The 12,498-nt window shown below is 38.5% G+C and overlaps 1 protein-coding gene across 5 annotated transcripts in view; it reads left to right on the top strand.

Moving 5' to 3' along the window:
• LOC121880409 (excitatory amino acid transporter-like) overlaps positions 1–11,035 on the top strand; it is a 119,701-nt gene extending 108,666 nt beyond the window's left edge. For 4 of the 5 annotated variants that reach the window (XM_042387598.1, XM_042387601.1, XM_042387599.1 and 1 more), the window contains 2 exons: positions 776–1,001; positions 6,662–11,035. In XM_042387598.1, the coding sequence (XP_042243532.1) occupies positions 776–1,001; positions 6,662–6,757 (322 nt within the window). In that variant the 3' untranslated portion in view covers positions 6,758–11,035. The remainder of the gene's footprint in view (positions 1–775; positions 1,002–6,661) is intronic. The other variant, XM_042387602.1, reaches the window with a different exon arrangement.
• The last annotated feature ends 1,463 nt before the right edge of the window (positions 11,036–12,498 follow it).

Raw genomic sequence — 12,498 nt, 5'->3', positions numbered from 1 at the left:
ATTTTTTAACAATAGAAATGTAACTGATTCCATGAGCTGATTAGTAAATACTGTATCGTCAAAATGACAAGGAAGTCAAGCTTTCTGAGTAGCTGGTAAGCCAAGTTTTGGGGGAATGAGATGGGAACTTGCTCACAGGTAAAGTACTGGGTACAAGTGTCCCCAAACTTTTCATGGCAACAATAAAGTTTCCTACAAATTTTAGTAAGGAAATTATCAAATACCTGTATTGTAAAGTACCTTGTTTGTATAAGCCAGTGATAAACATTACTACTCCATCCATTTTCTCTTGTACTGGGTAATTCTTAATACATGTATCTTTTAATGTTAATTTCGACTACTGTATATTATTCCATTTTAAATCTTATCTTGTTCATTTCTCATGCAGTTATTTATTATGTCATAGCAGCATAGAGCACTTTGATTAGTGGTGATATCTACTGCATTCACCGACAATGGTGGAGCCCTTTATTTTAACCTTCAGTCAACTGCCAGAGATAGACTGTTTCCTATGTGGTATGCCCATAAAATATTGTTAATGATGATGATAAGGGAAGTATACTACAGTAATTGGCCAAAAATGTATCTTCCATATTATCTGCTGTTGAACAATGGTATAGTACTACCGTCTTATGATCCTACAGTAGATACGACTACAAAGCAAATTTATTCAGTAGATCTGATTATTCTATCTTTAAGAAAGAACCTTAACTTCTTCATTAGTATACTGTCCATTGAGCATAAGAAGTGTGATTACTATATTTTTATTTGGCAGAGACCGTTTCCGCACTACTAATAACATGCTGGGCGACTGTTACACTGCTGCTATAGTGGAGCATTGGAGCCAGGGAGAGCTTCAGGCTATGGATGCTGAGGCCAATGCAGAGAATTACTCCAACGATGTAGAAAAGGCAGCTGACCTCACCCCTCTGGTAACCCGCCAGCATGACGCTGACCCAGACTCCCTCCTGCATGAACCTCCAACTCTCTTAAAGGGCGCGGTGAGCTACTAACACTACTAATTGTCCTACAGTTTTATTTTAGCACTCCTCTAGTTGGACTTCAAGCATGGTATTTTCGTTTTGGTATAAGTTTTTCAATAGCTATCATAGTGCTGTCACTAATAATAATCCTAACACTTCTCGTACTGTTCACACATATTAGTGTAGTGGTGCAAATTCTTTCTCTTTATATTCTACATAAGCTGCCATCATTTGTAATGGGCCGAGTTTCTTACTTCATATTTTACCCTCCAGATATTCTTTTCTGGTATTATTCTTCAATTCTTTATTTATAAATATACTTTATACTCTTGCTTATATTCTTATATATGCAAGTCTCTTCTCAGTTATGTATGTTTTTTATATTAAACTTTCATGGTGTATTTATTTAATAATTTCTATGCTGTGGCTTTAGTTCCACAATGTACATACATGTCTTATCTTTCTTTTCTTGTACTTTCCAAGTCTTTCATTTCTTTCATATATACTGTATTATGTTTACTCAATTTCACTGTTCTTACCTTTCTGAAGTATACTCCGTTCTACATCTATTCTTATACATGGATTAGTCTGGGAACCATGTTATTCTTAGTACACTTATTATACATGCAAGTAGGCTGTCACCACCAGACTTTTGGGTTAGAATATAACATATCTCATGGAAAGCTTATGGGTAGTGTGGTAGATGTATAGGCACGTGTGTAAGTATTATTTTCTGGGAACTAATGTTTAGAAGGAGTAGAGAGGTGATACTCGTAGATTACTAATTCAATATTTATTAATACAGTGAGTGAATAAGATGTTACTTAAATTCACCCAGACAAAACTGGACTCTCAGGTCTTACTGTACTATTGACAAAACAGATCCGCAATTACTTATCAATTCATCAAACACTTCAAGTACGTATTATATCATAAAACACCTCCAAGTACTTATTACTTCATTAGACAATTGTTGTATTATTCCTCTGACAAATGAGATTCAGTAATTATTATACACGATAAGATAACACTGGACCCTCAGGTCTTACTTTATAAGTAACAATTTACATCTTCAATTCTAGGTTACAACATTTAACAATCATTATATTATTCCATTGTTACTGCAAGTGGATAATATGACATGCTTGACACTATCCCGAATTAAAATAGTCTTTATAACAATATGTTATTTCGGAATGACTAACGTGACACTTTAACGAGTATTCATTGGTTTGGTGGACTCAACTCCGAGAATAACAATAACCCTAGTACCACCAACATTCATGGATTCAATACTTAACCTGGGATGACTATATTTCTGCTAGTCATCCCCAAGCATGGATATTAATACGGCTACATACATATAACCAAGAACAGTAGATGGGCCATGATCACAGGACGGAGTCAGTGGGCCAAAGTTGTTTACAGGCTCGCTTGCTAGCTCAGAGCGCCTGGCCCGGGAAGGGTTGACTCGTGGCGGTGGGCCGTGGCTGGCAAACTCGACACACACTTACTTGACAAGTTTTACTAACAATAAGGACAGTTGAAGCTTTCAACACCACTCACAATGGATCTTGAATGTTCCAACTGTAAACAGACATATCTAGGTTGCCTCACCAATTGCAACCACAGTTGCAATTTCAAATTCTGTCATTACTAAGGAATAATGAAGTCTCAGGTACATTCAAGATTGAGGGAAAACGGCAGACTCAGGTGTCCTGAAGCGCTGAGAAAACGGACTCTTCAGATGGGGACTTCAATAAGAAAGCATAGCTACATAATTTGTGGGCTATTGAGCGTAATATGAATCGTCAGATTTTACGTTAACTGACGTGTATGACCATGGTCATGATATTAGACATGAAGTTTTCTCAAATTTTCTCAAACTACTATAGTTCCAGACAATAATCTACAGCATTTATATATGGTAGTTATATACTGTAGTGACAGGAATACTTTGGAAGTGGAAAGCGGTGCAAATTAGAAATGAGATAAATTATATGTTCAAAAGCAAATAGGTGGCTGAGAATAAGAAATAAATAAGGAGGAATTGTTAGAGAGAGAAGATTAGGATTTGCACTAGTGGTGTTGACATTTGAGAATTGTAATGGGAAGTGCGAGATTGTTTAAAAGAGTATAATTCAGAAGGGATGGAAGGGTGCAGAGGAAAAGACCAATAGAGATGAGTCTAACAGAAGCACTAGCAGGCTCATCATAACAAACGAGGAGGGCATGGTGGCCAAACTGGAACATCTAGCCCCAGTTGGCACCAGCCACCATATAATGTTGTCCTTCAGATTTAACTGTTACTCAGTTCAAGACAAAACCAGGCCAAGGTGCAAATATTGCAAGGAAAATTACGACGGAATGAGGGAGGAGATGAGGGATATCCACTGGCCTGACTCACTGAATATCATAGCCAGTAAAGTGACTCATTTGATCGAAAAATACTGTATATACCCAAGACCAAACCCAGTGCCTTTAGGAATACAAGGAGACCGCTACACATGAGCCATGCGGCGGTCGACAAAGTTAAGAAGAAAACCCAGAAATTCAAGACGTGGGTTAGGTCAAACTATGAGCAGGACAGGAGGATGTATGCAAGAGCCAGGAACCAAGCAAAGTCAGAGTGTAAAAGGGCTGAGAAGGAGTTCCAGAGGCTGGTTGCAAGCGAGGTCAAGTCAAACCCAAAGGCGTTTTACCGCTATGCAAATTCGAAATTAAAAATGCAAGTAGGAGAATTGGACCTGAGGCTTGACTATGGTAGTTACACAGATTCTGACTAGGACAAAGCTGAGGCACTGAACAGCTTTTTTTCCTTGGTGTTCACAAGAGAGGATGCGAACAATCTTCCTGTGTTTGAGGACAGCCGGTACGACACAGCACTGACCAGTGCCGGATTTAGACCTGTGGAGGCCCATGGGCAGCCTCTTTGTGGAGGCCCGCCTCATTATAACTACCCAAGGGGTGGCGAGTGAAGCGAGCCAAAACATCTGGGAGTTCCAGGGGGCGCTGTAAGCCCCCCGGGAAAATTATGAAATTTGAACTTTTCTTTGGAGAATTTTGAGGCCATATGCAGTTATATTGAGGAAATTAGAACATTGAGAAATTTTTAATTAACTGTATATTTATTGATAGTGTACAAATTCCCGACACACACACACACACACAAAAGTGACACATGACTGGAGTCATTCATGTGGTTTCAAGTCGACCAGCCCTGATATAGCTACTACCGCACATGTCAAAAATAAACATGAATTTTAAAGAATGAAAATAAAAATAATCCAAATGAATAAACAAATAAATAAAATATTGTAATATGTGGAGGCCCCCAGATTGTGGAGGCCCCTGGGCAGCTGCCCACTTTGCCCACTCCTGAATCCGGCCCTGGCAATGACCCACATTGTGTTCACAGAAGAGGGTATGAGAAATAAACTGTCAAAGCTAAAGGTTCATAAGAATTCCAGACCTGACATGGTGCATCCCAGAATGCTAAGAGAGTTGTGCAATGAGCTTGCTGAGCCCCTGAAGATCCTGTTCAGTAAATGCATGGATGAGCAAAAGGTCCTTAGTGATTGGAAAATGGCTTATGTGAGTCCTATCTTCAAGAAGGGCGATCGTCATTCCACGAATAACTATAGACCAGTGAGCTTAACCAGCATAGTATGTAAAGTACTTGAGAGCATTATAAGAGATGCCGTGATGGAACATCTACTACGAAACAACCTTGCAAATAATTGTTAACACGGTTTTATGCCAGGACGCTCCTGCTTAGCACAATTACTCAAGGTACTGGATATTTGGACCCAAGTTCTGGAACAGGGTGGTAATATCAACAATATTTACCTAGATTTAGCCAAGGCTTTCGACAGTGTACCACATAAAAGGCTGAAAATTAAACTGGAAGGGTACGGAATTCAAGAAATGTCCTAATGTGGATCGGAGACTTTCTCCATGACCGCAAGCAGTGTGTGACGATTAATGGCACGAAATCGTCATGTGTACCCGTCACAAGCGGGGTACCACAGGGCAGTGTATTGGGCCCACTGTTGTTTGTTTGCTTCATAAATGACATGCCTGAAGCTGTACATTCCTCCATACAAATGTTTGCGGATGACACCAAGTTATTTGGGGAAATTAAGAACCAAGCAGACTCTGAAGAGCTGCAAAAGGATCTCTGTGAGCTTCAAGAAAATGGTCGAAGAAATGGCTGCAATGATTCCATCTCACAAAGTATAAGAGGCTGCACCTGGAACATACCAACGGTAAGTAGGCGTATCATATGTCCCAACGGGACGAATAAACTGCATTAATTGAGACTGAATGTGAAAAGGACCTGGGTGTACGTTGACAATGAGCTGAAGTTCTCGGGCCATTGCGAGAAGAAGGTAAACCAGGCAACTAAATTATTAGGTCTTATAAGAAGGTCGTTCAGATATCTAGATGGTCCGTCCCTCGTAACAATTTCAAGAGTGAAGTGCTTCTGCGTCTGGAGTACTGTCACCCCATCTGGTCCCCAAGATATGCTTAGGACCTGTCAGTTGATGAAAATATCCAAAGGAATGCCACCAGACTGGTGCCATTACTGTTGCACCTCAGCTACTCTGAGAGATTAGAGCGCCTGAAATTGCCTAGCTTATACTACAGACGGGCAAGGGGAGATCTAATTGAGGTGTACAAGCATCTCAAAGGGCACTACTCAGTCAAGTGCCCTTACCTGGAGCTGGCAGACGCTCGCCCCACAAGGGGTCACAGCTCAAGGTTGAAGAAGCTGCAAGCCCAGAAAACTGTGAGGGGTAACATTTTCGGAGTGAGAGTTGTGAACTCTTGGAACAATCTGCTAGAGAGTGTTGTGACGGCTTTTGTGATGCAACAGGTGTAAACCCAATTTGGGGTCTTGTTGTGGAGGGGAGGGGGACACCAGAGTAGAGCACATATTTAGAGCAGTAAGAATGATGGAAAAATGTGTATTGTACATGTATTTGCTGTTGTTGATAATCACTCTTCATTAGTGAAATGAAGTAAAATGATTACAGTATATAAAAATACTGTACAAATAAACAAACCTTAGGTAACTGACATAACCCAACCAAACCAAACCTGTTCTATACTAAACATAACCTTATTTAACCTGAATATTAGTCCTGTATACACATTGATTATACTGTAATATAAAAAGAATACTGTATATACTTTTTTGTGCAGTTCTTTATAGTTTAGCCATGTAGCATTAATGAAAAAAAAAATCTGAAAATATAAATTGTTTTAAATCCATATGTAAATTCTCTCTTCTCTTTGTAATTTTGTTTTCAAAACTTGAACTAAGTAAAGATTTATGACATTATGGGTTGGTAACCTCTAAAAAAGAGTTAGCTTAGACCAAGGCACTGGTATGGTGAGTGGAGGACTCAGAGCACACTTACAGCAGATAAATACTCCACCAACTGTATCTACAACAGAATTGACTCCACATCTCTTGGTTTAATAAACCAGAATGCTACCACCGAGCCAAGGTGCCCTAGCTTCATTTTCAAGACATAATTTCCTTGTTCTTTCTAACCTCCCTCATGGACATTTATATATTTTTTCTCTCTCAGTCAGTTTAAAGCATCTACTTATCCTTGTTTTCTTTACCGGTATGTGACAATTTGAGCACATTCAATTTTGCTTTCCAGGATTCCTCTATGGCCAATGGCAAAATGCTCGGCAGTGGTGAGATTCATGTTGAGGTAGAAGAGGCCCCCAAGGACACAAACACCACTAAGATGTAGAAATTACCTCATTTTCCCATGTTCAGCATTAATCTTCATCATCTGTGCAACAAACAATTCTCAAGCAAGAGAATCTAAGGAACTCAAGAGGAAAAAAACTTTTGAACATTTGAAGTTCTGGTATGAATCATTGTTGAATAAATTCATGAAATGGTGGAAGAGCAGGATTATTGTTACAAATTAAGAGTCGGTTTTTACTGTATAATGTTTGGATTGATCACAGTGAGGCATTATGACCGGGTTATATCCAGAACTGTACTTACTATTAATAGGTGCTATTTTTTGGCACATATCAGAGGGTACCCTGAATTGTTGCTTAATGTTGGTAAATTCATAGCCATAACAGTGAGATATTAATTTACCAAGAAGTGAGTGCAATATAAGAGGGATGCTCAAAAAGTTCAAGGCCTCAAGTCTCTAGGTCATAATTCTCCAAACCTGAAGTCTTTTTGTTAAGAGTCTTTAGGCCCTGAAATATTGTGACTACCTTTTGTATATGCTTGACTGACAAATCCCCTTTCATACCCTTAAACATTTGTCTGTAATCAGATATATTAGTGAGATGATAGGCTTAAGGATTCAGGTTCTAGATCCCTACATGTATTGTTGAATACCTAAGAACAATAAATGCTTTAGATCTTGACGTCAGGACTCAAAAGAAGGTGTCAGACGTTAAACCTGTGAATGTACTCGAAATAGAATGAGTGGACCAGGTGGAGTCACAATTCCTAGAACCTAGATTAGTATTAGAAGACTGGGTGAGAAGTAGGCGGTTGGCAATTACGCTTTTCATTAATAAAGTATTCAAAGCTTCCATAAAATCTGGTTTTATCACAGTTTTCAAGTAAATTATTTTCTTGAACTTTATCTGTGAATTCATGAATGAACTCACACTTGAAGCTGTCAACCTCTTCTTAATGCAAACTTGTAACAGAAAACTATTTTGTTACAAATGACTTTTCCTTGTAATATGGTTGATCTGTCATACTCCAGTATGACATTTATTTAATTAAAACCTAATATTTTGAATGCTGTCAAATCTAAGTATGATACACTAACAGGCATACAAGCATGTGATTCTCACACTTCACAAATTTGAACTTTACCCATATTGGGTAAACCATGAATGAATAGATTTGCTAAGTGAGAGAACTACTGCTAGTGCTGAGAGATACATTTCTCATGCATAACAGCATTTTTCCATTATGAGAAAATAGACAGTTTAGTCTGGCTTATACACCTGCACAAAGGAGATATTCCCTTACCTGTCTAGCTACTGTTTGTGTGGCCACGACTGCTAAAGTTTAGCCAAGCAGGACAGAGTGGCCTCTCCACAGGACTTTTGCCTGTGCTTGTAGGTACAGTAGCTTGCTCGTAGGTGATTGAATTCTCAGTTGTGCAGTGGTCTGTGTGTGGCTCATGCGAGGTACTGTGGACTAAGGACAGTTTAGTTATTTGTAAGTGTTCCTCATTGGTCCACCTAACATATTGTCCTGTTTCTTTTCTCTGATTCAAGAGTATTTTCTTCTGTCCTCTCCACAGTGCTGGCACACATCTGTGCCACTGCAGTCCTGGATACAACTGTTGCCAGTTTACAGGACATGATCCATGGATAGGATTAAATATAACATTTAACATGCCATATACAGTAATCATTATCCACCTTGTGTATTGAAAAACGCCCGGAACCAAAGGCGGGAATGGTGAAATTCTGTTATTTGTAAACTGTGCGCATTTGAGTTGTGAACAATTTTTGAATTTTTAGTACAAAAGAGAATGAAAGAACTGATACTGCCAAAATATAACTTGTTGATGCACCTACCCATTACATCCTCAATACTGTACACATCTTTGATAAGTTTAATTTATGAAGATAGTGTAAACTACTGTACCACTGTCTGTAAATGATTGTATTAATATCCAGTGTGTCTGCTGTCTGTTTTAATGCAAGAACTATTTAAACTTTATCAAAGATGTATATTAGTTGTTCTAATGACTAGTATAGTTAATTGGCAGCCCTTAGTAACTGTGATCACTAACCTGTGATCAAACGGCACTTGAAATGAAGTGTTTGTAGTCCCGTGATATTTCTGTTTTTCTCTCAAGAAGGCTAAAGGCATGAATAAAACTTATCAGGTTCTATCATTTATGCTCTAGCTTTAAAAAATTAAAACTAATGCCTTACCTTTCACTGTAGATATTTCAATGTATTTCTTTCTGGTGAACTGAGCATTCCCTGAAGGTCTTCCATTTTTCATAGCCTCACAAGTATGTACACACACACTAGAAATAAGAGGTTGCATTGTTTTTTGGTTAGACTTTGACACAACCGGGCATAGCATTCTTTGATGGAAGGTTCATCCTTCTTACATAAAGTGCTCTTGGGTGTGTGTTGATATTTGTGAGAAATTTATTCCACCCTGTTCCTTCACTAGTTTGGGAACATTGGCCTCTCAATTAATTTTTGTGACCTTTTGGGCATCTTCAGTATCTCAAATGTGATATATTTTTAAAAGATACAGAACCAGTTGTTATGAGAAGGTATGACTATTGGTATCAGTCGATGCACTACAACTTACATTGTTATTGCTAATTCAATGTGTCACTGGCTGGTCAAGAGTGAACCGCTGGTAGGGTTGTGGTAGAGAACAGTTCCAAAACTTATACCTGATAATGAACTTTCTACCTACCAACCAATGGTCCAGAATTATTTAATTGTATATTTGCTTTGAAGGAAAATAAAATAAAATGGGCAAATCCAGAAGTATGCTCCTGCATACTTTCAAAGCATATATTATTAGTATCAATTCAGAGCTGATTACTAGGTACCCACATTTCATTACATACTTAATGTGATAATTTGGGGCTTGAATTTGTTGATATCTAAAATAAGTTATTAACTAAAACAAATGTTCACAACTTGCAATAAGTATCTGCAGTCGCATGATTCCTTCCATTTAAAGTATTAAATCCTGGATCTGTTCCTCAATACCTCATTACTGCTGACTGTCACTGAAGGTGTTTACTACTACTACTACTACTACAGTATTGTGCCATATTGTGGTTGTCATTGTTAGCAACATTGTTTTAGCAGAAACTGTCACACATTATTCCTCACATTAGTATTATTAGTGTTGATAAATACATTATCGGCATTTTGATTGAAAAGACCTGTTCTAGTCTTTTTAAAACAAACTGAATGGTAATAAAATTCCTTTTTCTCTACAACTGTGCCACATACAGTATAGATGTAATGCAGTGGTCACAAATCAGGGATCATTAGTATGTACTGTAATGTGTAAGCAGCAGCAATACAGGGTATGTATATGCTGTACGAACATACATTCATAATGCAGATTTACTGCTAGATTCTTATTCATTACTCATTAACATATGGAGCATTTTTGTCAAATACTTATGGCTTTGTTTACTAATAAAACAACCATTTAACTATTAAGTTTGAACAATTTGGCTTATTATTTTTATTCTTTTACTGAAATCAGATATCGATCACCAAAAAACTAGGTTGTCTGCCAATTTTTGTGCAAATATGTGAAAAGTACTTTTAGAATAAAAAAAATGTGTTTCCACCACTATAGAAGCTTGGTTGTCTACCAATGTTTATGTCACCATGCAGACATGTGTTTCCCTTGTACAGTACTGTACATGTACAGTATTTGGGTAATACAACTAAGATTTTTGTAGTCTCTGGTTAATACTGTGGAAGAACTGATAAGAAAATTTTATTTTGAAAATGTCCATTCAGTGTACGTATTTTATTCTAGGTCAATTCTCTTATTTAACTTTCAACTCACTTATATTTCCATTTTGAAGGAATGAGTGTGCAGGATTATCGTATATATAAAACTTCTAAATTAGGGAATCTGGTCCATTTTTATTGTTAAGAATTGAGAACTATTAGTGTAAAGAGAACAAGAACATAATCTTTATGTGTTTACAGTACTGTCATGCAGAAAAAGTTTGTGAAGATCAAAACATTATCTTTAGCAGAGGTGGAGTAGCAGGTCTGGGCTCTTACATGTACTGTAGTGCTAATGTTGTTAGCCACTCTGTCTATAAAAATATTGGAAAGAATTTATCCATCATGAATTTATGACTAATGGGAACAAGAGCTGTTGACTCTTATAATTTGTGTTTTTCTTTCTGGAAGAAAGGTATTCCAGATTATTTTGCATTTATATAGTTTGGACTTTCTAAGTCAAAATATGTAATCCCACTTACAGTTTAGTGTCTATAATACTACTTAACTGAACAAGTTTTAATGTGTTTAATTTATTCCCTTATACAGTACTGTATATGACCATCGCTAGATATACAGTATGTGGTGACCCAAAAGTCTGGCCCCATAGTTTTCAACAGTACTGTACTTGTATGTCATATAACTGATGACAAATTGATTCTGCCATATAATACAGTGTAACTCAGGTAAGCTTTTCCTTGGTTATTCTGACAATGATAAACAGATGCTACATGTCATTATCATCCAAAAATCTCCTGAAGGACATGCTCATATTTTTATACCTTATTACATGACAGAGTTAACACATACACTGTTGCCAGTGGTCTGGATATAGATTAACCTGGACTAGCCGGTTGGCCTAAGGACCTTAAAAGTATCAGTTGGTGTTTACATGCCACAAGTGAGGAGCTCTGAGAAAGTGTCCATAAATCATTCACCACCTTCTCCGGGTCATCACACAATACCCACCACCCAGATAGCTTAGAAAGTATCCTCTCCCAGCAAGTGCGGACCCCAGTTCAGGGGGCGCGCCACTCCGAAACTGACCACGTCCAAGAGTGGGGGTTGGTGGTAAGCGTCCACTGATCGGGGGTCCGCTCACACCTGCAATATCCTTTCATATCCGCAGGTAGGACAACCTCCAACCCCAAATCCGGTCTGGCTGCTCCAGGAGCTCCAGCCAGAACCACCAAACGGGCCGCCTATAAGCAAAGGCCCGTGTCGGACTACGGTCCGATAATCTCAACAACAACATAACAACCGTGAACATCATTCTACTCAACGCTCTCAAACCAACAAGACCTCTCAACAAGCTCCTCACCACACAGCAATTCCCTAGCACTGCACTGTATGTACATACAATATATATACTGTATACAGAAAATGCCATTGTGAGTTTCCCTTCTTACCTCCATCCTTAGTGCGAGATTTCCTACATGTACGTATGTATGTGAGCCCTACAAAGAGAAAATGGACAAACATATAGAAGTTTGACAACTGGCCACATACAGTACGCTACAACTTTCTTCATGACCGCAAACAGTGTGTGGTGATTAATGGCACAAATCACAGGTACAGAAAATTATCATGGCAAACTTTTTGGGAGTGAGCTAATTTAGACCAGACTTCACCAACACTGGCCCGGCTACAGGACTGTACAGTGCATGTACAATACTTGTCAACAGTGGGTAAAGGAGACGCGACCGATCGCCCAAGCGGCCAACTGGTGGTGAAGAGGATAAAGTTTAAAGTAAAGAAATCGTCATGTCTACCCAAACAAGCGGGGTACTGTGGGGTATGAGATGTTTGTTCACACTCAGGATGGGATGGAGAAAGGAAACTCACAATGTGCTCTCTGTATACATATTGTATTGGGGGGGAGCTGGTGGTGGAACGGTACCTTGCCTCGCAAGCAAGATGTCACGGGTTCGATTCCCGGGCCGGCGGAAGTTGTTTGGACACTCTTCCTAGTCCCCTTCAT

Source organism: Homarus americanus, unplaced genomic scaffold (genome assembly GCF_018991925.1).
Source record: "Homarus americanus isolate GMGI-L3 unplaced genomic scaffold, GMGI_Hamer_2.0 scaffold50165, whole genome shotgun sequence".
In the NCBI taxonomy this organism is placed as follows: Eukaryota; Metazoa; Arthropoda; class Malacostraca; order Decapoda; family Nephropidae; genus Homarus; species Homarus americanus.
The sequence above is the reverse complement of the archived record's forward strand: the minus strand, read 5'-3'. Positions and strand labels throughout refer to the sequence as shown.